The 23830-nt window shown below is 44.1% G+C and overlaps 1 protein-coding gene across 1 annotated transcript in view; it reads left to right on the top strand.

The window, feature by feature from the left end:
• TRAF5 (TNF receptor associated factor 5) overlaps nt 1–23212 on the top strand; it is a 44898-nt gene extending 21686 nt beyond the window's left edge. Inside the window, exons 2-11 of the mRNA XM_065936260.1 lie at nt 5453–5671; nt 6669–6726; nt 8341–8442; nt 11030–11194; nt 11816–11893; nt 12233–12307; nt 15243–15335; nt 17749–17889; nt 19254–19422; nt 20081–23212. Of these exons, the coding sequence (XP_065792332.1) occupies nt 5454–5671; nt 6669–6726; nt 8341–8442; nt 11030–11194; nt 11816–11893; nt 12233–12307; nt 15243–15335; nt 17749–17889; nt 19254–19422; nt 20081–20658 (1677 nt within the window). The 5' untranslated portion in view covers nt 5453 and the 3' untranslated portion in view covers nt 20659–23212. The remainder of the gene's footprint in view (nt 1–5452; nt 5672–6668; nt 6727–8340; nt 8443–11029; nt 11195–11815; nt 11894–12232; nt 12308–15242; nt 15336–17748; nt 17890–19253; nt 19423–20080) is intronic.
• The last annotated feature ends 618 nt before the right edge of the window (nt 23213–23830 follow it).

The raw sequence follows: 23830 nt of genomic DNA, 5'->3' as shown, positions 1-23830 counted from the left end.
GAACCGAGCCAGAAGCCGGGGAACCCTACAAACAGAGTTTTTTTGGGGGGAACTCCCCTCACATTACAGACCAGGGCAGAGGGTGGATCTGCGAGCAAGCAGGCAGATGACTGATGTGTTCCCCTAATTCCAGTTCAGCTACAGTTAATCATTAAACTGTTCCAGAACTTTGTGATACCCTCTGGGAAATGGTTTTATCGCCTTCATTTTAGAAAATACCTCCTCCTTCAAGACTAGCGGGGATGTTTTCTTCACTCTGGAATCAGCACACACCTCAGAAAGCGTCAGCTACCCCTCACCTGGGCTTCAACAGCTTGTTTAGGTCTCTCTTGATGGGACTTGCCTCTAAAGTGTTGTCAGGTATCATTCCCGGGTCTGATTTCCGCTGCTCCTCTTGGAGACCCTCAAGGGCAGACGTGTTGTCACAGGTATGCACATTCTCAGGACCCAACCCAGGGCACGTAGGTGCTGAGTCCATGCAGGCATGTACAAACAAGGAAGCCCTGGGGTGTCTCCCCACCATGTCACAGCGGGTGAGTGGCAGAGCAGGGCTTCAGCCCAGGTCTCCGGTCCAGGGCCCTTTTCACTCTGGGATTTGATCTTGAATTTTCAAGGATCAGAAATTGAAAACCCTGAAGACAGTTCCTGGGCTTATGTATTATAAAGTAAAACATAATAAACATATAGAAGCATTCCTGAGTTTTGCAAACCTTCATTAATCTATACGATATGCTGGGAGACTGTGGCGATAGCATGGCCAGACAGGCACGGACCTTCCTATTTTTTGTTAAACCTGAGACTGAATTCTGCTAGACTTGTGTCCTTTTGATTCTAACTAAAGCCAACTGCATGCTGTTTCAGAATGTTAGTTTATTTATTATGTGTTCCCCAAAAATGAATAAGAAGAAATACCTAAGTGAAGAAGAAAAGTGGGGTCAAGTAGAGGCCCGGGATCTACCAGATATTAAAGCACATGACAAAGCTTCTCAAGAAAGGAAGAAAGAAGGGGAGGGAGAAAGGGGAAGAGGGAAGAAATAATTTAAATAGTGACATCACAGACTTTCTTTGGAATTTCTAGAAAGTTCTCAGGTAAAAGATGTATCCATTTATGAAGCTTAAAAATCACATTTAAAAGGAACTCAATGAGTTCTTAGGGAGCAGTTGGGATGTAATTTTCTCTTGTCTTTTTTTGGTTTGAGTTAATAACTCTTTAGTAGGAGGACCATTATAATTCCATTGATGGCAGGAATAAGGCACTGTATACTGCAGTAAGGAGATACACAAGCTCTAAAAGTAATTTTGATGATTTTTTTTCTTATTTGTAAGAAATCTTTGTTTGTTCCTGTTATGTAAGCTATTATACCCAGAGGGAAAAGATTTTAATAAAATGGAGCTCTTACTCATTTCCACTAAATAACCTCCTAGGAATGACAGAATACCAGCTGGAAATGTTGAAGTGGTTAGAGAAATGTATTTGTTAGACAAAGAAACATCAGCCTTTATAGTTCTATTATTGGGGCTCTCTAACGTCAGCGAGCACAGTGCATCGACTCCATTTTTGGAGCTGAGTCACGGGCCTGATGGAGCTTCAAAGGAAGGAGACAGACCCTGCCCTGGAAAAATTTACTGCTTGGTTCTGGTTGGCTAAGAACATTGCCCTGAAACATCGCAAGTCCTTATTATATAGAATAAAAGTGCTTGTATTTTTGTGTGTCTAATGAGATAAAAATTTGATTGCGTAAAGACATATATTGGACAAGACAACATCTTGGAGAGTGAACAAGGTCAGTGGATGGCCTAGGCATACTGACCAGGGCAGGGCCAGACACACAGTGGTAGCGTGAGTGTGGTCCTCCATGGGCCATTCAGCAGGTGGAAGGAGACTATCTGTGAGGGTCACATGCTGGGCCTGTTGGAATAAAGACTGACAAGGGGCAGGCCACCGGGAAGCCTGAGGAGCAGTAGTCCCCAAAGTGGACTTCAGGGGCCCTGAGGAGCTGCTGTTACTAGGACATGGGCTTTCTACACCCAATGGACACGTACATCATTCAGGTATGTTTTGGCCTAGAATTGACAACTTTCACTTGCAACTTTTCCCCAGGGAAAGCAGAAGTTTGGCATTTACCACCACACCATTCCCTGGAGCTCCCTGAGACCCTTTCAGGGGATCTGCATGGGCAATTTGTCTGCATAATAATACTAAGATGTCGTTTTCCATTTTTACTCTTCTTTAATGAGTGTGCAGAAGCTACGTGACATGTGATAATGCAGCACACTGAATGCAGAGTAGATATGAATATCCAGCTATCTTAAGCCCAGAGATGTGCAAAAATACTTTTTTTAAATGCCACTCTCCTCACTAATTTTTTCTTTTGGAAAATGATTATTTTTCATAAAAATATGAGTTATGTTAACATATAACATATAGCTCATTATTATCTTGTGTGCTCGCATGCTAAGTCACTTCAGTTGTGTCCAACTCTTTGTTACCCTGTGGACTGTAGCCTGTCAGGTTTCTCTGTCCATGGGATTCTCAAGGCAAGAATACTGGAGTGGGTTGCCATGCCCTTCTCCAGGGGAATCTTCCCAACCCAGGGATCAAACCCACATTTCTTACGTCTCCTGCATTAGCAGGCAAGTTCTTTACCACTGAGCCACCGGGGAAGCCATTCTCTTCTCCAGGGGATCTTCCCGACCCAGGGATTGAACCCAGGTCTCCTGCATTGCAGGTGGATTCTTTACCATCTGAGCCACCAGGGAAATCCCGTTATTATCTTAAAGTGAATTAATAAAGAGATTTTTTTTAGTTCCTCGATTTTAGTCTCAAATATGGTAAATATAAATACATATAACCCATATAAGGAAAAACTCTTTGGGGTCCTCAAATTTCCTAAGGGATTTTATTTTGTGGAGTGGCTTTGGGTTCCTAACAAAATTGAGTGGAAAATAGAGAAGGATGGATAGACACTTAGATGAGTGCATTAGATTCTTGTGCTAAGAAAGAGGAGAGAATGTGGTGGAGGGGAACCCTAACTGTGTTTTGTACATCCTCCTGCCTTGTTCTGGAGTTGAATAGGCCTGTTGCTTTAGGGTATCTCTGTGAGGGCCCAAATTTAGATGCTGTGTGACCCAGACATGAGCCTGGTCCTACAGGGGCAGAGAATGAGCTGTCCTCCTGCTTGGGACTAGATGACACAGGGCAGGTCAGGACAGTTGGGATAGGTTCTCCAGTCTTGGTTATCAGGTTGTGTGTGTAGATCAAGTGCTGTGCCTCTTTATCTTCATAACTAAAACTTTTGTTAAATCTCAAGAGTAAACCACATTAAAAGGGGAACAACCACATCTTGGTCTGTTCACCTGCCACCCTTGAAGTTCTGTAGGAAACACATACAGAGAGGAGAAAGGTGGAACTTTGGTCTTAAACCCCAGGATAAGGGGGAGAAGAAAAAAATCCCCTGGTCTGCTGAGCTTGTCCAGAGAGGGAAAGCTTGATTTGCTGAAAGAGGCCAGTTGCTTTCTCTGCTCCATTCGCCCGGGCTACAGCCCAGCCTCAGGCCACGGCTGCAGTGAGACAGGCCCGTGGCTGACCTGGGCAGAGCTCAGGGTTGAGTGGGGCTGCTCCTGTCCCACCGATGTGGTCAGGCCACACACAGCTGCTCCCAGGCCCAGCTGGCCACATCAGCTACAGGAGACTCATGAGGGATCCAGAGAACAGGCCAAAGCAAGCAAGCCCGAAGGCCAGGTCTTCCTGTACCACAACCACACAGAAGGATGTCGCTCCTGTCCATTCACCAAGGACCACCCATACTCTCGCCGTTTGCAGATGCTGAGAGCATCACTCCTGGCACTGGGCCAAGGGTAGCAGCATGCCTGCGGGGCAGGCAGAGCTCTTGTCAACCTGGGGACCATAAGTGGGGGTCCCCGTGGTCCTTAAATGTCCAGGTGTGAGGTGTCTGTGCTATTTCATAGGTAGAAGGGTCTAGAGTTTTCATCAGATTCTCAAAGGTGGGGGGAGTCCTTGCTCAGAAAAGGTTAAGAATCACTGTGTTATGATTCATTTATTTTTGTAACTGGAAGTTTGTACCTCTTAATTTCCCTCCCCTATTACCAAAAAAAAAAAAAAAAAGAATCACCATGTTAGAGGCCAACACTGCTTATAGCTGCCCTGTTGAGGGTTTTGAAAAAAAATTCCATTCAATAACATTAACTCAGCAAATAGCTGAGTTGTTCTCCACGCCTGGCTTGGTGCTGAGGGCTGGAAACGCAACAGTGAGCAAGGCCAGATGCTATCTGTTTGTCTCGGAGGATCATAGATATAAATAAAATAACCACACAAATGCATATCCAGTCTCAAATCAAGCATTGCTCTGAAGGGAAAGAACCTGGTTCTGTGATAGATATAACAGTGGGTGAATAGCATTTTGGTTTTGTATATTTTTATATTTTTGGATAGGTAATATATTCAAAAATTCAGTAGGATTATATAGCAAAAATTCTACCCCTCACACATACCTTTACTCACAACTTCCAGCTACTCCTTGGAACCTTTAAGTTGTTTTCCAGACGAGTGAATTGGCCTCCTAGCAAATTAGGGGAAGAAAAGAAAGCTTACCTGAGAATATGAAACTTGAAATGAAATTTGACACACGAATGTGAGTTAACTAATGAAGAGGACTGGAAGGGGATGGGGAAGCACAGAGGCAACCGCTTGTGCAAAGGCCCTGGGGCTAGAGACAGCATGATATTTTAGAAAGAAAGCCTATGTGGCTGGAGTGCAGGAAGCAAGGGCAGGGGACGTCCAGGAAGCTACTGAGTGAGGAATGTGCTCAGTGCTTTAACCTAAAAGCCCTGGGAAGCCACCGAATGATGAAGAGAGATAAACTTCCCTCATAGTTTTTTTGGGGAAAATATCACCCTGGCTGCAGTATGGAGAAGAGATTGGAAGGAAAAGCAGTTAATGGGCTTTTATTCAGCTCAGGTGAGAAACGGTGTGGCTTGGTGGTGGTGATATATCTATATATTTTGCAAGAAATATATTGGTGTGCAAGGTTCTTGCTTGTTAACACAACATTTGTTTCAGTTTTCTCAACTGAGTGGAAGAAAAGTCCATAATGAGTTTATTCAGAATGTAGTTAACACTCGGATCTATTTAGTCCAAGCATGTAGCCCCACTGAAGGATAATTTAGCTCTTTGATGGACAAAGAGCTGAAAGTCTCATACAACCCTGCTAGAAGTCATCTGGTTTAGACTGCCACCCCAGCACCCCAAAGCCATCTATCTCCCTTCTGCAGGAGCCCTCCAGTGGCAGGAGGTTGTCACTGTTACACAGTCACGACAGAAGGCCCCTGTGGGTGATGTTCACCAATCAGGGAACAAATAATTAAAACACCCGATGGCTCTACTGGTTTTGGTGTTCGCACACTGAATTTTCCTTCTCTTCTGATCCCCCAGGATGGCCTATTTTGAGGAGCAAGGAGGTGTGCCCTGTGGCTTCACCCGCCAGAATTCTGGCAACTCCATTTCCTTGGACTTCGAGCCCGACGCAGAGTACCAGTTTGTGGAGCAGTTGGAAGAGCGCTACAAGTGTGCCTTCTGCCGCTCTGTGCTCCACAACCCCCACCAGACGGGCTGTGGGCACCGATTCTGCCATCACTGCATCCTGTCCCTGAGGTGAGCGGGCGGGGCCTCCACTCTGGCCAGAAGCGGCCAGCGTGTCCCTGCGAGCGGCCGTCTGTGGCCGCTCAACTACGATCAGGGTTTCGGGAATTGCTGTGGTTGCCCACAGAACCACATGAGGACGGGCTCTCCCTAGGCCCTTCTCTGAGAGCCTGAGGAGTATAACCTTCATTTTCTTCCTGCTCTCCTACTGATCGTCACCTTTTCTTAAAATTCAGACCACACCCATTTTGCACGCGAGGGCCAACCTCGGTGCACAAGCTACACAGGGAAGGACCTGTCTGCCAAGAGGATCTTTCTTGTAGGCGCCCTGACCTTCTCTTGCCTTGATTCAGGGCTGGTGTCGCATCCAGAAGTTTCCTTGCTGCCCTGGATGCTGTCAACTCCTTGGCAGCTGGAAAACCTGGGTCGTGTTTTGAGGGTCTCACCCTCGTTTTGAGTGTGAAGACCAGGTGAGACATGGAAGCAGGCTCTAGGGGCCTATACAGGGGCACCACGGAAGTTATACCCTCCCGAGCTTGGAGAGGGGGTTATTGCAGCACATTCTCATTCATTCCTGGGTTCGTTCATTTGACACCTGGGTCTAAACAAAGCTCTGGTGCACAGAGGTGAAGAGTTAGAGGTTCAGTGCAAAACAGGACCCTCTAGAATCTTCTGTTCTAGCGGAGGAGACAGGTGGTAGTGCAGTGTGATAGCATAGGACCACCAAGGAAACGTTGGCAGAGGACATTTGACTCTGCCTGCGAACTCACTCTTAGACTCATGTCCTGGAGGATGAATGGGACTTTCAGGACTTTCACTGAGAAGGTGCTGAAATCGGGGTACCAGAGGGCCCCTTCTGGAAAGAGGGAACAGCATGAGTAAAGATGGGGCCTGGCCTGCTCGGGGGGAACTTCAAGGGGTCAAGTGTGGCTGGAGCAGTGGGGCTGCTCTTAGAAAGGTTGTTGAGGTCAACCCTTAACTCTGGCTTCATGTTGATTTTTCTTTCCAGAGAACTGGACGCAGTCCCACTCTGCCCTGTAGATAAGGAGGTGATCAAATCTCAGGAGGTAAGATGATCCCTGGTTTGGGATGGAGCAGCCAGTGTCCTGGGTTGAACTGAACAGAGAAGTTGGAGCAGGAGAGCAGGAGGGGGACCCTTCCTTGGAGTCCATATTCCTCTGCCGTGTGGTCAGTTGGACCCCACTCCCACCCCTATTTGAAAGAGGAGTGTTTGGGTCCTTACTGAACCCCCAGGTCTTTTTTCCCACTTCCTCTTTACCCTCTTTCTATATAAGCTCCAGTTACTATGAGTTGCTTGCAGAAATGAAACATCCTATTTCCTGGAATTCATTTTCTCATCTGTTTAGTCTCTCAAACTTTCTTTTATTAAGTCTAACGATAGCTTTATTGAGATACAATGCATATGCCATAAAATTTGCCTTTAAAGTATGCATGTTTCTGGGGTGTGTGCCTAGGAGCAGAATGACTGGGTCACATGGTAACTCTATGTTTAACATTCTGAGGAACCAGCAGGCTGTTTTCCAAAGCAGCATTCTTTCCAGCAAGGTATGAGAGTTCCTAATTTCTCTAGATCCTTGCCAAAATTTGTTGTGGTCCATCTTTTTGATTATAGCCTTCATGGTGGTTATGAAGAGATACCTCATGGTTTTGATGCTCTAGTGTTTGATGACATGGAGCATTATTTCATGTGCTTGGCTGATTGGATATCTTCTTTGTAGAGATTTCTATTCAAATCCTTTGCCCATTTTTTAAGTGGGTTATTTGTCTTTTTAGTCAAAGGTTTGTGTGCCTTCTCTTTGCTCTTATAATGTGTTTTCCATATGCCTAGCTGTACTTGTGTCTGCCTCACCCAGTAGCCAGGGGTTGGCATACTACAACATGGGATTTGTTGGGACTGATCCAGCTTGCCACCTGTTTTTGTACGGCCTGTGAGCTAAGAGTGGCTTTTATATTTTTAAATCATTGAAAAAAATCAAAAGAAGGGTACACAGGAACTCTGTACTATTTTTGCAACTTCTTGTGAGTCTATTTCAAAGTAAAAATTTATAAATCAAAAGAATAATGTTCTGTAACATGTGAAAGTCATATGAAATTCACATTTGGGCCCATAAATAACATCTTATTGGAACACAGGCATGCCCATTCACTAAAGTATTGTGTACAGCAGGGCTGAATAGTGGTATCAGAGGACATCGCAATGTGGCTGGTAAGGCCGAAAATAATTTACTCTCTGAACTTTTATTGAGAAAGTTTGCCAACCCCTGGCTTGTGCTGAAAAAGAAGTCAGCAGAGCTTCAGTGATACCACCTGATGACTAATACAGCGTTTACCCTGGGACAGGAAGTTGAAAGCGTCGCCCCCATCCACAGCCCCACCTCCTGACCTTTGAGCATGTGGGGTCAAGTTCACCACCAGATTTCCCCCAACTTCAGCCTACTGCAGTAAGCATTGAATTACCTGGCTTGTATGTTTGGTGGCCTGTCAGATGTATCTGAGACGGTCTTTTCTTATATGGTGGTGAATCTGGTATTTCCATTCCAACCACTGACTGGAAGTTTCCACCCAACTTTTGAGATGTACTGAAGACCAAATTAATAATAGATTCCTTCATGTTGCTCTAAAGCTTTGGAATGTGTGAATCTATTATGTTTATCTTTTAGGTGTTTAAAGACAATTGCTGCAAAAGGGAAGTCCTCAATTTGTATGTGTTTTGCAAAAATGCTCCCAGATGTAATGCCAAGATTATTCTGGGACGATACCAGGTTGGTATTACTCATGAACAGTGTCTGCCATTTTCCAATGTCGTGTACTGAACACATTTTTATGTGTCAATTCCTGGGCTAAGCATGGAACCGGGTTTTGGTGGGTGGCCCTCGGAGAATTCTTGTCTAGCAACACAGTTGGCTACAGTGTAGCACGCCAAGGGCTAAGGTATGAAATGAATCTCACAAGAAGAGATTCATTTTGTATGGAACACAGGGAGAACATACCAATGTTTGCTAGACCTTGAATTACAGGTCAGGGTTCATTGATTCAAAAGAGAATGGGACGTGCTGGGCAAAAGAAATGGTCGAGCCAAGGACATGTCATTTTTGGAAAACTGTGAAGGATTTGGGATTCCAGGGCATGACTACAGAAAGACATAACTGTAAGGGGTCCCTGCCCGGAAGCATTGCAGGTGCTGGGGTGTGTGTTTCCTGGTTGCTATGGGCCCTGCTCTCTTAGAGTTTGTGATCTAAAGGGAGATGACACAGACCAGAACAGAGCTAGGATGCAGTGTGAAGGTGAAGCGTGGGTAAGAGATGTGGACAAACAAGGTATAGGGGAGGTGGCAGGTTGTCAAGTTCCTTTCAGATGAAACTGCCCTCCCTCTCTCTCCCATCCATCAGCAGAAAGTCGTTAAATGGGAAACAGGACACGCGACTTTGCCAGAGCAGGCCCAGGTCAGGTTCCATCACCCCATGCATGAATATGAGGCAGACGTCTCTAGCTTCCAGGGAACTGCGTGGAGACTGCTGCAAGTTGCCCCTCCCGCCCCACCCCCCACCCCCACACCACGTTGTGGAAGGTATTTCTAGTGATTCAGTCCTTTCCCCAGCATTCCTCCAAACCCCCAGGCACTGAGCTCAGAAATGTGTAGATGATTTCCTTGTTAACCCAAGAATTTCTTTGGACATTCAGGAAAGGTTTTTGTGTTTTCCTGAGACAGTCCCTCACCACTTGTTTTGATAGTCAGGTCCGATAGTAGGGTCTCTTGACCAACTTGGTTGTCCCTAAGCCTGAGAAGGAAATGAGGTTAGCTCTCGTGACCAGATCATCAGCTTCTGGAGAATAGCAGCTGTTTTTCTCTTCACCTGTTTCTTTCATGTTAATATTTCCTCTTACTCCCTGTTCTCCGTCACTTGTGTGGTAAGCTGTAGGATTTCACAGGATGCAGAGTCTTGAGGAATGTTGACTAAGTTTTGGTGACAGCTGAGGGGTAGCATCCGTGAATTTTGGAGAAGATGTAGATTTCAGCTGTCACTGTCATTACTAGAGGCAAAGGAGAATAGCTATCATGTTTATTTACTTCCTGTAGAAAAACTATGTGCCCTTTTTTTTTCTTCCTTCAGAGGAGGGGTCAGCAAACTATTTTTCTCAGGAGCCAGATAGTAAATATTTTAAACTTTGCCAGCCAGTGTTTGTCGCAGCTGCCTGACTCTCCCATCTTGGAGGGAAAGCAGTCATAGCCAACATGGGAAGAAATACGGGTGTTCTCAGTTACACCTTATTTACAGAAACAAGTAGTGGGCCAGGTTAGGCCCAAGGGCTGTAGCTTGCCAGCCGTGTTTTAAAGGATCTTGTGGTGGGGAACAAGCCCACTAGAATTTTGATACCTTGTCAGCATCACAGGAACTTGCAGTGTTATCCCCAGGTCTTGTTAAGACTTGCCTGCTTATAAAAGTCTGTAACATGAACAACACTGGACCAAACGTTGTCCATGTCATCATTTTCTAATATGCTGGTTATGAATATCTCCCGACTTGACAAGGCTGACCCAAGCTTCTCCTGGGCCTGGGATTCTGATCCCTGAATTCCTCTCACTGCTTTGCTTTACTGCCTCTGGGACAACTCCCTCTCCCTGTCCTTCCTTCCTCCAGTCCTTCCCCTTCCTTCACTTACTTAGGAGCTGGCCTTCTCTTCTTCCCTCCCGGCCCTCTGTTTCGGCTTTTACCACCTGGGGCTTCCCTGGTGGCTCAGCGGTAAGGAAAACACCTGCCAACGCTCTGGATGCAGGTTTGATCCCTGAGTCGGGAAGATCCCCTGGCTACCCACTCCAGTATTGTTGCCTGGAGAATCCCCACGGACAGAGGAGCCTGGCGTGCTACAGGGTCGCAAAGAGTTGGACACAATTGAGCGACTAAGCAACAACAGCAGAGTGCAGAGATTAGAACTTGGTGCCGGGAGTGGGCATGGAGGGCGCACAAAAGAAATGGCCTTGACCGAGCTGGTAAATTAATTGGCAAAGCTAAGGAAGATGTTCAGGGACTAACCTGAGAATATGAGCAGGTTAGTAGATGATCTGAGATAAACTCAGCATGCTGCTTTCGTCACCCATCTTCAAAGCCCTGTCCTCCAGACCAGGCTGGCTTTCTCAGCCTCCACGCAGATGGCCCTCTGCATGCCCCGTCCTCAGCAGAGGCAGCAGGTGGCCTCTGCAGGGAGCTGTCCTTCCCCCACCAACCGTCCCAGCTTGTCCTCCTGCTGCCCCGGGGTCCTCCCGCCTCCGCCCTCCCCAGGCCTGGCAGACGCTCCCCTTCCCAGTGCCCTGCTCCGCGTGTCCCACTGGCCTGTTGTTACCTGTTGCAGGACCACCTTCAGCATTGCCTGTTCCAGCCTGTGCAATGCTCTAATGAAAACTGTCAGGAGCCAGTCCTTCGCAAAGATCTGCAAGAGCATCTGAGCGCATTCTGCCGGTTTCGAGAGGAAAAATGCATTTATTGCAAAAAGGAAGTGGTAGTCATCAATCTACAGGTAAAAAAAAAAAAAAAAGCATCTTTATGGGACTAAATTCTGTCTGAGTGGTCACAATAAATCAGATGGGATACCAGAAGCACTTTTCTGAATTTATTTTTGTGCAGAAAGAGGTCTAAAGAATAACTTATCTGAGGGGTCTATAAAAAGCTGAAAGCCTTCTTGGTAGGACTCTTTTCATGTGTCATTGGCAAAAATGCTGTTTGATCACCTGCTGAGTGTGAGTGGGCCAGGAGTGACACTTGGAGCTGAGTCACAAGGAGGGGACCACACTCTCTGACCTCAGGATGCTCTGACAATTGGCGAGGCAGGATGCAGGCGTAAGAAGAAAGCGTGGGTACCTTTTACATGTGCCAAAGGAGCCATGCTAGTGACGCGCATTGTCTGTCTTCTGTCAGCCCCATGACCTCTGACCTTCTTTGGAATAATTGGAAAATTGAATTCATTTGTACTGAGAAAACAGCCATCTGGAACCTTTTTGGCACTAGGCTGTACCTTCCTATAGAGGGTGAGCCACATTGCATAGATCCCCAAGGGGTCGTATGTACACACACTCTGAGGACATAAGGGAGCCTTTGAAAGCCAGGCTGGCTTTAGTTCAGTACCCTTTCATTGTTTCAGAATCACGAGGAAAACTTGTGCCCTGAGTACCCAGTATCTTGTCCCAACAAGTGTTTGCAGATCATTCCAAGAACTGAGGTAAGTGTAAATAATTCTCTCAGTGATTTTGTGTAAGATAAAGTTTCAGTAATCATTGCGGTGTGTTTGATAAAATCGCATAGGCGGGGGCCCGACGCTTACCTTATCCTCATGATGACCATGGTTTTGTCTTCCCTCACCTTCTCCCTGAGAATTCTTCTCCCTAAGGATTCTCTGTTTCCATGTTAGCTCTCCTGTCCCCAGCCTCAGCTTGGCATTTTTTCCTTTTGTTTCCTGTCTTCTCCCCAAGCCACCCTTGGCTCCCTGCTGACTGCAGTTATACCAGGTAGCTAGAGAGTCAGGATGCATTTCTACATCCTGAGACTGTCTATTTCACAGGTGGATGAACACCTGGCCGTGTGTCCTGAAGCTGAACAAGACTGTCCTTTTAAGCACTATGGCTGCACTGTAAAGGTATGGAGTAATTGTGTCTGTCTACTTTCTGCTGATCATTCATTTGTCGAGTTCATTTTACTCTTTGATTCCATTCAGGGTGCAGGACATTCAGTGTCTGTGAAACTGTAAGATTGGCAATAAGTAGTGGTTCCCAGTGGGGAGAGGGAAGATGGGAGTAGGGAATTAAGGGATACAAACTACTATGTATAAAATAAATAAGCTAAAAGTATATATATAATGCACAAAGGGAACATAACCAATATTTTATAATAACTATATATGGAATAGAGAAAAAAAGACTGACAATTATATTAGGGTTCTCCAGAAAAACAGAGCAATTAATTTATATATATATACATAAAATTTATAATACCTACTTTTTGAAGTTTGCTTATATCTATGAAAATAAAAATATGACCTGACACATTGACCTTGCAGTTCTACTGCTAGGAATTTATTTCACAGATATCCTTTCATAAGCATGCAAAGATCACACACCTACACAAACACACATACATATAAATACAACTTGTCCATGGGGGATAGATTCCAAGAGCCTCAATGGATGTCTGAAACCATACTGCCTGCCTAGTCACTTCAGTCGTGTCCGACTCTGTGCGACCCCATAGACGGCAGCTCACCAGGCTCTGCCATCCCTGGGATTCTCCAGGCAAGAACACTGGAGTGGGTTGCCATTTCCTTCTCCAATGCATGAAAGTGAAAAGTGAAAGTGAAGTTGCTCAGTCGTGTCCGACTCTTCGTTTCCCCCTGGACTGCAGCCTACCAGGCTCCTCCGTCCATGGGATTTTCCAGGCAAGAGTACTGGAGTGGGTTGCCATTGTTAGTACCAAACCCTATATCCCCTATAACATACATAAGATAAAGTTACACAGTTATAAATTAGGCACAGCAAGAGGATATCTGAATTGCCAGCATCATTTGGAACCATTATTGAATAAATAAGGGTTACTTGACCACAGCACTTAACTGCAACAGTTAATCTGATAACAGAGATGGCTAAGTGGGTAGTATGGGTGGGTAGTATGTATAGTTTGGATACCTGGACAATGGGATCACTCACCTCTGGGGCAGGACAGAGCAGGAAGAAACAAGATTGCATCATGCTACTCAGAACAGTTCACAATTTAAAGTATTAATTATTTTCTAAAATTGTCTACTTAATATTTTTGGACCATAATAACCATGGGTAACTGAAACCACAACTATCAAAACTCTGACTAAGCTGGGACTACTGTATTTAGCAAAAAAAATCCACAACAGTGAAATATATATATATATATATATGTGTGTATATATATATATATATATATATATAGAGAGAGAGAGAGAGAGAGAGAGAGAGAGAGGAAGAGAGAGAGAGAGAGGGAGAGAGGGAGAGAGTCACATTTTGGAGTACTAGGCATCTGATAAAAAGCATGAGGTATATATTTTAACAATTACTTACACTATGACCTCACTGTGTTGAAAATGTATATATATCTTCGCTGACTCTGGTGAGTGAGATTAGGGAATTGGATGTGGAGATAGAGAAAAGGGGACTTCTACTTTTCATTCTACATCTTCCTATGTTGTTTGACATAAGCATGCCATAGCATGCTCAGTCACTTCAGCCCTGTCCAACTCTTTGTGACCCCATGGACTGTATCTCGCCAGACTCCTCTGTCCATGGGATTCTCCAGGCAAGAATACTGGAGTGGGTTGCCGTGTCCTCCTCCAGGGGATCTTCCCAACCCAGGGAACAAACCCACGACTCCTGTGTCTCCTGCATTGCAGGTGGATTCATTACCATAGAACCACTGGAGGAGCCCTTGACCCAAGCATATGTTTCTCTTATTAAAAAAAAAAAAAGAAAACTATTTTAAACATGTTTTTAAAAAATCAGTGAAGAGTCCATAAATGTGTCACATATCAAACCGTGGTTGTCTTGGCTGCAGAAAGGATGGGGTTTACCTTCCTCTCACGTGAAACACAGAATTGCTTTCCAGTTCTTGAAAGGAATCTTCTTTACATTTAGGCTCAAGCTCCCATTTGGATTGTATTCGAGGACTTACCTTAGTACCAGAGCTGGGGATGGCTGGGGGAGTTGTGCTCTGCAAGAGGGCCAAACCTAAACTGAAATGAAATTGATTATAAATGTTTACTTAGAGTCTATGGGTCACCCATACCATTTGCTTTTATTAGTAATAGAGGCAATCTGCAATGAAATTTTAAGGATCAGGGAAAAAGTAACCATGTGTTCTTGCAAACGTATAATTTTATTTTGAGGGCAACAAAATTTTCATGGGCTGAAACTACAGTTCAGTTCACCTTCTGCCTGTAATAGCAAGTGGTAGCAAGATAAAAAGTGGTAGAGAAGTTTGCTCAGTAGGCTGATCAGGAGGTAACCCACCAAGGAGATACATTTTATGTGGGAATAGCTGAGAGGTGATAATAACTACACTTAGCCCTCAATCATATACTCCGAGAGCAACGAAAGGCTTCCCAGGTGGCACGAGTGGTGATGAATCTGCCTGCCAGCACAGGAGATACAAGGACTTGGGTTCAGTTCCTGGGGTGGGAAGATCCCTGGAGGAGGAACTGGCAGCCCACTCCAGTATTCTTGCCTGGAGAATTCCATGGACAGAGGAGCCTGGCGGGCTACAGTTCATGGGGTCGCAAAGAATCAGATGCAGCTGAACGTCTGAGCACAGCACAGGGCAAGGAAGGAAAGCAGCATTAAGAATTTCGACAGTGGCCTGACTCTCCGTGTCTCCTGGGTACCAAAAAAATCGTAAAGATGTAAAAGGAGCCTGGGAGGGATCCTTTTCCCTGAAACCCACCTTGAGACAAGTCAGCAAAGTTGTTAAAGTTCTGCTTTTGCAGAATATCCTGCCACCACCCTCATGTTGGAAGCCTTTCAACAACCTGACTCACGTTTCTCTTCATCTTAAAGGATAAACGGGGGAACCTTCAGGAACATGAGCGTTCGGCCTTACGGGACCACATGCTTCTGGTTTTAGAAAAGAACTTCCAACTAGAGGAGCAGGTAAACATTCAAGGGTTCAAATATAAAGGGAGGCAACAGAATCACTGGGATTTGTACTTGTTGGCGTTTTTATAGCCTCCTCTGTTTTAAGTGGAAGTCTACTGGAGGTAGATGTTTTTCTACTAAGTGACCAGACAGACTTCTAGGATTAGAGCACATTAAACTGGAAAGTGCCTTTGAGATCTTTGGGTCTAGCTTCCTCAACCAACAGATGAAATAACTAAGTTCAAAGAAATTTTGATGTGTTTATGACTTCAAGGGGCAGAATTCAATCTCAAACCCATGTCCCCTGATTGTCAGTCCAGTGCCCCTCAGGGTACACCACACTGCCTCTCTGCAGCCTATTCACACACCTCTTGGATATTCCCTAGTAGGAACCTAGTAGGTGTTTGGCATTTTTAAATGAAATCAATATTACCTTGAAACAACGTTTGACTATCTGTTCTGGGCACTGTGGGTATTATACATTTTATAATAAGTCTTAACTTACTAACTTCGCAACCTAATCAATGCATATGTACATATTTATTTCACTGAATTGTGATTATCAAGTGAAATTATGTGTGCAAATGGCAGCCGTAGTCCCTGGTATATTCATAGTGGACAGCATTCAATGCTGATTCTATTGAGTAATTATTCCAGCAGTTCATCATTTTGTTAGGGCATCACAGAGGATCAGACTTTTAAAACCCTGGTAGTGAAGGAAACCATCCATCTGCAGAGAGGGCGCTGAGTTTTACTGCTACAGATTATTTTATGTTGTCTGATTCCATGTTAAAATAGGTATGTGAGTTTCAGGGTCAGATGGTGGAGAAAATAGAAAGCCTGATTAAACTGTAACTTTGGTAGAAGGCATGCTGCCTCCAGCCGTTCTCAAGTTCTTTCTGTAACAGTTGCCTCCTTCAGCTATCCATTCATTCAACAAACATGTGCCGTGTGTCAGGTACAAGGCCAGTCTCTGTGGACACTGGGTCAGGGGAGACCCAGCACCTACCCTTGAAGAGCTTACCAAAATGTAGATGTATAAGACGCTGTCCCCGTAGCAAATGGGATGGGGGTGCCCTGTGTTGAGGCACAGAGGCTGTAGCAGGTTGTCCTGTGGGAGTGTGTAAGGCTTTTAAGGCTTTTCCAAGCTGTACTGTCTTGAAGAAAGAGAAGGTCTGTCAGTTAAAATGTTGTGGAAAGAGGATAGTCCAGAAGGGGAAAGTTTATACTTCATAGCGTGAAGTATGATTTGGAGGCAAACAAGGCTAAAGACAGGGGGGAATGTTCATTCATTCATTCAATAAATATTTAGCAAGCACCTACTGGCGCCAGGCACCAAACCAGTTGCTGGAGTTCCAGTGGACTGCAGGCCCCATGCCAGTCCAGCTCCTGTAGAGCGGCTCTTCAGGTGTGTGTGTGTGAGGGACAGTGTATGATGGGCTGAGACGCTATCATAGCAGCCCAGCTGAGGAGCAGTCCAGGCTGCAACAAGGTACAGTGAGCAGTGGTTGTAAGAGTTGTTTTGTTTTGTCCGGAGTTAAAGTTGGCAGGTACTGCTGATTGAATGGATGCAGGGGTAAGAGAAGGTTGTCTAGGATCACTCAGAGGTTTTTAGTTATTTCCCTCAAAGGGATTACAAGCTCTGAGAGGTGGTGTGTCTTGCCACTCACTATACCACGAGCAGTATAGTAGGCAGGTTAAACTCTCTGCCTCTGTTTCCTTATCTATAAAATGAGGCTGACCGTTGTATCCAACCCATGGGGTTCTTTGAGGATTAGAAGAGCTAATGAATATGATAATTAGATGGTAAATTGCAGCTACTACTGTTGACACCGTGCATACAGCATCTAATGTGGCGTGGTGATCTGAATTCTGTGGTTGTTTAGTAGTGGTAGTTAGTTGCTCAGTCATGTTCACTCTTTGCAACCCATGGACTGAAGTTCACCAGGCTCCCCTGTCCATGGGATTCTCTAGGCAAGAATACTGGAGTGGGTTGCCATTTCCTTCTCTGGAGGATCTTCCCAACCCAGGGATCGAACCCAGGTCTCCTTCATTGCAGGCAGATTCTTTACCATTTGAGGTACAGGGAGTCCTGGTTGTTTAGTAAGTGCATGCTAAATGAAAGACAAGAACCAGTTGAGCAAATTTAGTCAAGTGATGTCACTAGCATGAGATGATCCATCAAAGTGGGTTACACACAGCAAAGGCTGGCAAGAAATCTGTGGATCTCTCTCTCTTTTTTTGAAGTAACTTCAAACATTTTCTTACAATTATATAGTAATCTACCTGTAAATATTTTCTATAAATATGTGTATATATTTTTCCTTAAAATACTTTCTTACCTGTAGTATTTTCCTTGAACTATATTCAAATTATTTTAACTTTGCTGCATGCATTTAAATGCCTTCATTCATATTCCTGTTATTAGATTTCTGACTTATATAAGAGCCTAGAACAAAAAGAAATCAAAATCCAGCAGCTAGCGGAAACGGTAAAGAAATTCGAAAAGGAGTTCAAGCAATTTGCGCAGTTGTTTGGCAAAAATGGAAGCTTCCTGTCAAATATGCAGGTGAGAAATGGCCTTTCTATTCATAAGCAAGATTTAAGCTCACAGCCAGTTAGTTTTTTAACTAATTGTTTAAATGGAAAAACTAATTTTTTAAATGGAGATAATTTCAAATGTGCAAAACTAAGATAGTACAAAGAGCACCTGTGTGTTCTGCACCCAGATTCACTCGTTGGCAGTGTCCTGTCCCATTTGCTTCCTTCGTCCTGTCTCCCCTCCTCATCCCAACCCTGTCCTTAGCCCCCATCCTGTCCCTGTCTCTCTCTCTCTTTGTGGGTGTTCTCTCTGAACCCTTTGAGAGTAAGCCGTCTATTATAGCCCTTTACCCCTGCATGCTTCGCAATGTATTTCCTAAGAATAGAGATCTTTTACATAAGCCAGTACACTTAGCCATGCCAGTACACATTTACACTGGTACAGTACTTTTACACAATGTATGGCAATGAGGGTTGTCATTGTTGACCGAGTATTAGTCACCTGATTTCAGATTCATTGAGAGCATCTGTAGTTCTGAATTTTGCAGTCAACAAAGTGAAACTATTAATTCCTTTGGGAAGAAAATGCTTTAAACATCGCTAAAATAGAGCAAAAATTACTTTGTAAATCATGAATGTTAAATAACCATAAACAGAGATTTCTAAAGAATAATGTCTTTATTGTGATTATAAAATTTCTGGTGCAGAATATTTCATAATGTGATATGGGCAGTCTTTTTGAGGATTATACCAGAAAATGTAGACCATATCATTTCCATACTTTGTCCACATACTGTATGGATGTGTATGTGTGTGTGGAAATCCATCAGGTATTATTATCTTAATTCTGACCTTTTTCTAACACGAAAACCAGTCAAGAGTGAATGCGCCGAGGGCAAGAGAAATACGGTTCTATTTAATCCCTTCATCTAAAGAGAGCAACCAAATGCTCAGGCCTTATCTTGGGGCGCTGAGTACCACCTGCAGTGCTCAGACCAGAACAGATGGGCCTTCTTCCAGCACATTCTCTGCCCTTTCGCAGAGTGGGAGTGAATCAGAAACATTGCAATGGAGAAGGAAGTGATAAGGCAAGAACACAGACAGGGAGAACATAAATATAAAGATAGGTTAAAGAACCAAGAGGAGAAAATCCAAGGGAGAAGTAAGACTCAGATGAAGAACAGTTCAAAGATTTGAAACAGGAGCTGAGATACTGCAGAGGGGGAGGAAGGTATTAGGTGATTCATCTCTCTGACATCCTCTCTCTTCTGAACCGTGCATTTTTTCACTGCATTAATTGGTTAATTCAAGGTGAAATGTTTGAGTTGAAAAATGTGATCTCAACGCATCATTCACGTTTTTTTGACATGATGATCCATTTTGTACTGAAAGGTTCTTGCCAGTCACATTGACAAGTCCGCTTGGCTAGAAGTTCAAGTGCGTCAGTTATTACAAATGGCTAACCAGCAACAAAGTAAATTTGATCTGAGGCCTTTGGTGGAAGCAATTGATACAGTGAAACAGAAAATCACCCTGCTAGAAACCAATGACCAAAGACTAGGTATGTCTAATGTTTTCTGCTTCTCTTCGGGTGCTTCATGACTTCTGCATGTGTTCACGAAAACAAGCAAATAGGCCAATGGAAAGGCACAGCCGTCCCGGGTCAACAGTGCTGAGTCTGGTATTAGTGAAACAGAACAACATGAGGTTCTGGCCACTCAAACAAAATTGATGAAGGGCCCTGAGTGGAAACTGGAACAAGGACAGGGTGGAGACTGGCCAGGAAATTCCAAGAACAGGGAATGATGGTTTTTTAAGGAGAGTAGACAATGAGAAGGCTAGGGGAAAGATGTGGTGGGGAACATTGTTTCAAGTATAGAAAAGCAGAGACAAGTTTGGCTGTTTAAAAGCATCCCAGTTAGAATGTAGTGGGGCTTACCACGCAAAAGTCTGCTAGACACGTGCTGAGAGGGTCTTCTCTACACTTCAGGAAGCTTCAGTTCAAGAGGACGCATTGGGGTTTTCTTGGGGCCAGTCTTTCCAAGACATGAGAATCACGGAGTCGGTATTATTAATATGGATGGCACATTGGTGGACATTGAATTCAGTTCATCTTGGGGGAGTCAGAATTCTATTGGTTCTCTTTGGATAACCAAATTTCACTTTGGGCATATTTGAAAGACAGCTTTAAGGCCTTCAGAATCTTTTTTTCTTTGCAGTTGTTTTGGAAGGGGAGACTAACAAACATGATGCCCACATTAATATTCATAAAGCACAGCTGAATAAAAACGAAGAGCGATTTAGGCTGCTGGAAAGTGCCTGCTATAACGGAAAGCTCATCTGGAAGGTGACAGACTACAAGCTGAAGAAGAAGGAGGCGCTGGATGGACACACAGTATCCATCTTCAGCCAGCCCTTCTACACCAGCCGGTGTGGCTACCGCCTCTGCGCTAGAGCCTACCTGAACGGGGACGGGTCTGGGAAGGGGACGCACCTGTCCTTGTACTTTGTGGTGATGCGAGGGGAGTTTGACTCACTGTTGCAGTGGCCGTTCAGGCAGAGGGTGACCCTGATGCTTTTGGACCAGAGTGGCAAAAAGAACCACATTATGGAAACCTTCAAGGCTGATCCCAACAGCAGCAGCTTTAAGAGACCCGATGGGGAGATGAACATCGCCTCTGGCTGTCCTCGCTTTGTGGCTCATTCCACTTTGGAGAATGCCAAGAACACCTACATTAAAGATGACACCCTCTTCCTGAAAGTGGCTGTGGACTTAAGTGACCTAGAGGATCTCTAATCATTGCTTCCGGGGGATAAAAGGACTCCTTGAATCCAGAACCTTTGGTTAATGTAGTGACTGGATCTGGGCTCAGTACACATTTGTACTTGGCTTTTTGTCCTTAACGTGTGAAGTCATTTTAAGGTTTCTCAAGTGCTGTCTTTTTACATTTTATTGTCCCAGTTCGAAACTTAAAATACTCAGACTATCTTCTCATTATTTATATTTTTGTATCTCTTGAAAGACGTTAATTTTCTTAACGTAAGGACTGCAGCATACCTCTTTAACTGGTGCTTAGTGTGGGGTCTCAGGGTCTCAGCCTTCTATAATATTAAATGTCTTTGAGGACACAGATGTATTAATAGAACTTTCAGTCGAAAGTGCTTTGGTATTTTTATATTTGGCCTGTGGGTTCTAGAACTGACCTTAAGCCTACAAAAGCTATCTTTTAGGGTAGGCTATTTCAGTTAGTAGATGAGTTGTTGTTGTTATTTAGTCATTATGTCATGTCCGACTTTTTGAGACCCCATGAACTACAGCCCACTGGGCTCCTCTGTTTGTGGAATTCTCCAGGCAAGAATACTGGAGTGGGTTGCCGTTTCCTCCTCCAGGGGATCTTCCCAACCCAGGGATTAAACCTGTGTCTCCTGCTTGGCAGGCAGATTTTTTAACCTGTGCCACCAGGGAAGCCCAAGTAGATGAGTAGTGTACTTCGAAGTCAGTATACCCAGTTTGGATCAAACTTTTTTGGGTTAAATACTGTGTTGTGGAAGTTACTATGCTTTTAATATTTTCATGAAATTTATCAGTAGTCAGCAAGAATAGTTTTGCAAGGCTGCATAATAACTTGTGAATAGAGTAAGTATTTTCATTCTTCCTGCTGAAGTAAAGCAGAAAACACTGCATAGTATATATATATATATATATAATGATTTATAGCCATCCAGCTAAAATTCGTATCTTATTAGGTCCAACCACATGAAAAAACTATTTATAAACAAAATGATCAAATATTAGCAATTTCATAAGATTCAACTTAATAAATAATATATACATACATGTTTAAACATAGCTTAGAAGTATTTTGGTAGTTATAGTAAATTAATATGAGGATGGGCAGAATTTAGTATATGATGGAGAAAGTGTCATATGGATAAGAGGAATTAAAACCTAGGGAGAACACCATTACAATTTCCTCTGGGTATGAGAACTCCCATCTGAAATTGATGGCTAAGAAGAGTGACTGTTTTTCTTTTGAGTAGAATTTTGAGTTCATAAATTGGTATGAAAATTGGCATTTATGTAAACTTATGATGTTTTTTGTCAAAGTCCTGAGTACTTTGTGAAGAACAGAAAGATCATGTTCCTCTATATCTATTTGTATGGGTCTGAAAGTGTAAATACAAGTCTATACAAAGTCCTTCTGACTCTTGACATGGTGGTAGTAGTTTAGTTGTATCCAACTCTTGCAACCCCATGGACTGGAGTCTGCCAGGCTCCTCTGTCCATGGGATTTCCCAGGCAAAAAATACTGGAGTGGCTTGCCATTTCCTTTTTCAGGGGATATTCCCAACCCAGGGATCAAATCAGCATCTCCTGCATTGTCAGGCAGATTCTTTAGCAAGTGAGCCACCAAGGAAGCCCTGACTCTTGATGAGCCTGAAGTGAAGTCACTCAGTCATGCCTGACCTTTGCAACCACATGGACCGTAGCCTGCCAGGCTCCCATCCATGGGACTTTCTAGGCAAGAATACTGCAGTGGGTTGCCATTCCTTTCTTCAGGGGATCTTCCCGAACCAGGGATCGAACCTGGGTCTCCGGCTCTGCAGGCAGACTCTTTACCACCTGAGCAAGCAGGGAAGCCTGGACTCTTGATAAGCCCTGAGCTTAACCCAAAACTACCCAGTTTTCCTGGGCCCTCACTCTTGTTATGCCACTGAGCACTGCCCACACTAGGCTGGCTCCCTTGAGCGTGTACGGGCAAGCAACTCACTCAGTGACGACCACATACCTCACAACTCTTGATCGGTTGACCTCACAGGAGCAACATGACTTATACCAGTGGCTTCTGGAATAGTTGGAACTTTCTTCCTCTCTTCTGTGAAATTTTCAAGATACCAAAGACTCATACTACACAAATCTTCCCAAAGGGTTAAATTCAAAGACCTGAGTTCACAGAAGAAGTCTGGTAAAGAACCACCCTGCAGGTGCTGGTAAACTCGGGTGCAGCTGATGGTCAGCCTGTCCCCTCAGGCAGAGTCCGCAAGTCTTTCTCTAGACCGCATAGCTGGATGCTGGTGGTTCTCTGCACAGGTCTTCAATGTTTCTCATCAGGTCCAAAGTCATCCTTGTGTTCTGAGGAAGGGGAGAGCACACTGTTGTGACTAGTTTTAAGCCTTTGATGTGAAAAACATTTTAAAGTGAATTTATCAAAACAATGATTTTGTGTTTTAACCAACTTCTCTACATAAAAAGTATAAGTTATGGCATGGTTTGCTTACAAGCTCAGAGTCCCTTCACCATTGAAACAGTGAACACAGAACAAGGTATTCTATAATAAAAAGCACTTCTTTCTCACAAAATAAGAGTTGTGAATTTTGTCATAAGGAAATCAATCCACAGAAATTATTTTTCCATTTTTATGATCTGAACAGTTATTTTTATTCTGTATCTGTAAGATTTAAATTTTTATTCCACTTTGGCCTGATTCAGTTCCTGATGAAAAGAAAATGACACAGTAGGCCTAAACGGGGACTGAACAACCTTGAGAAAGGTGCGTGCAGGATTCAAGGAGGGTGAGGAGGTGGAGTACATACACGCTAATACACCTCAGCAGATCTGAATTCTGACACTTGGTCTCCAAATGTGATGATTTCAGAGAAACAAGAAATAGTCATTCCCAGCGCCTATCTTGAACACACACAAATGGGACAGAGTGCCACAAACCCTTTGTGGGGGCCCTAGGACAGTCAGTCCACGCTGCAACTTCCTCTTTTCTATTGAAAGTGGTTGCAGACATGGGCCTTCATCTTACATAAGAAATCTGGGCTGCAGAGAAAGCTTTGATGGATGCACAAGAAAGGACTTGGGTGGTGAAATTCTGTGGGAACGCCACATTTTAGGGAGAAGGAAGAGGAGCCTGCCAAGCATTTGGAGAAGAGGTCAGAGGTTAGACACCAAAGGAGATGGG

The sequence above is a fragment of the Muntiacus reevesi genome, chromosome 5 (genome assembly GCF_963930625.1).
Source record: "Muntiacus reevesi chromosome 5, mMunRee1.1, whole genome shotgun sequence".
Taxonomy (NCBI): Eukaryota; Metazoa; Chordata; class Mammalia; order Artiodactyla; family Cervidae; genus Muntiacus; species Muntiacus reevesi.
This window is presented reverse-complemented; position numbering and strand designations above follow the sequence as displayed.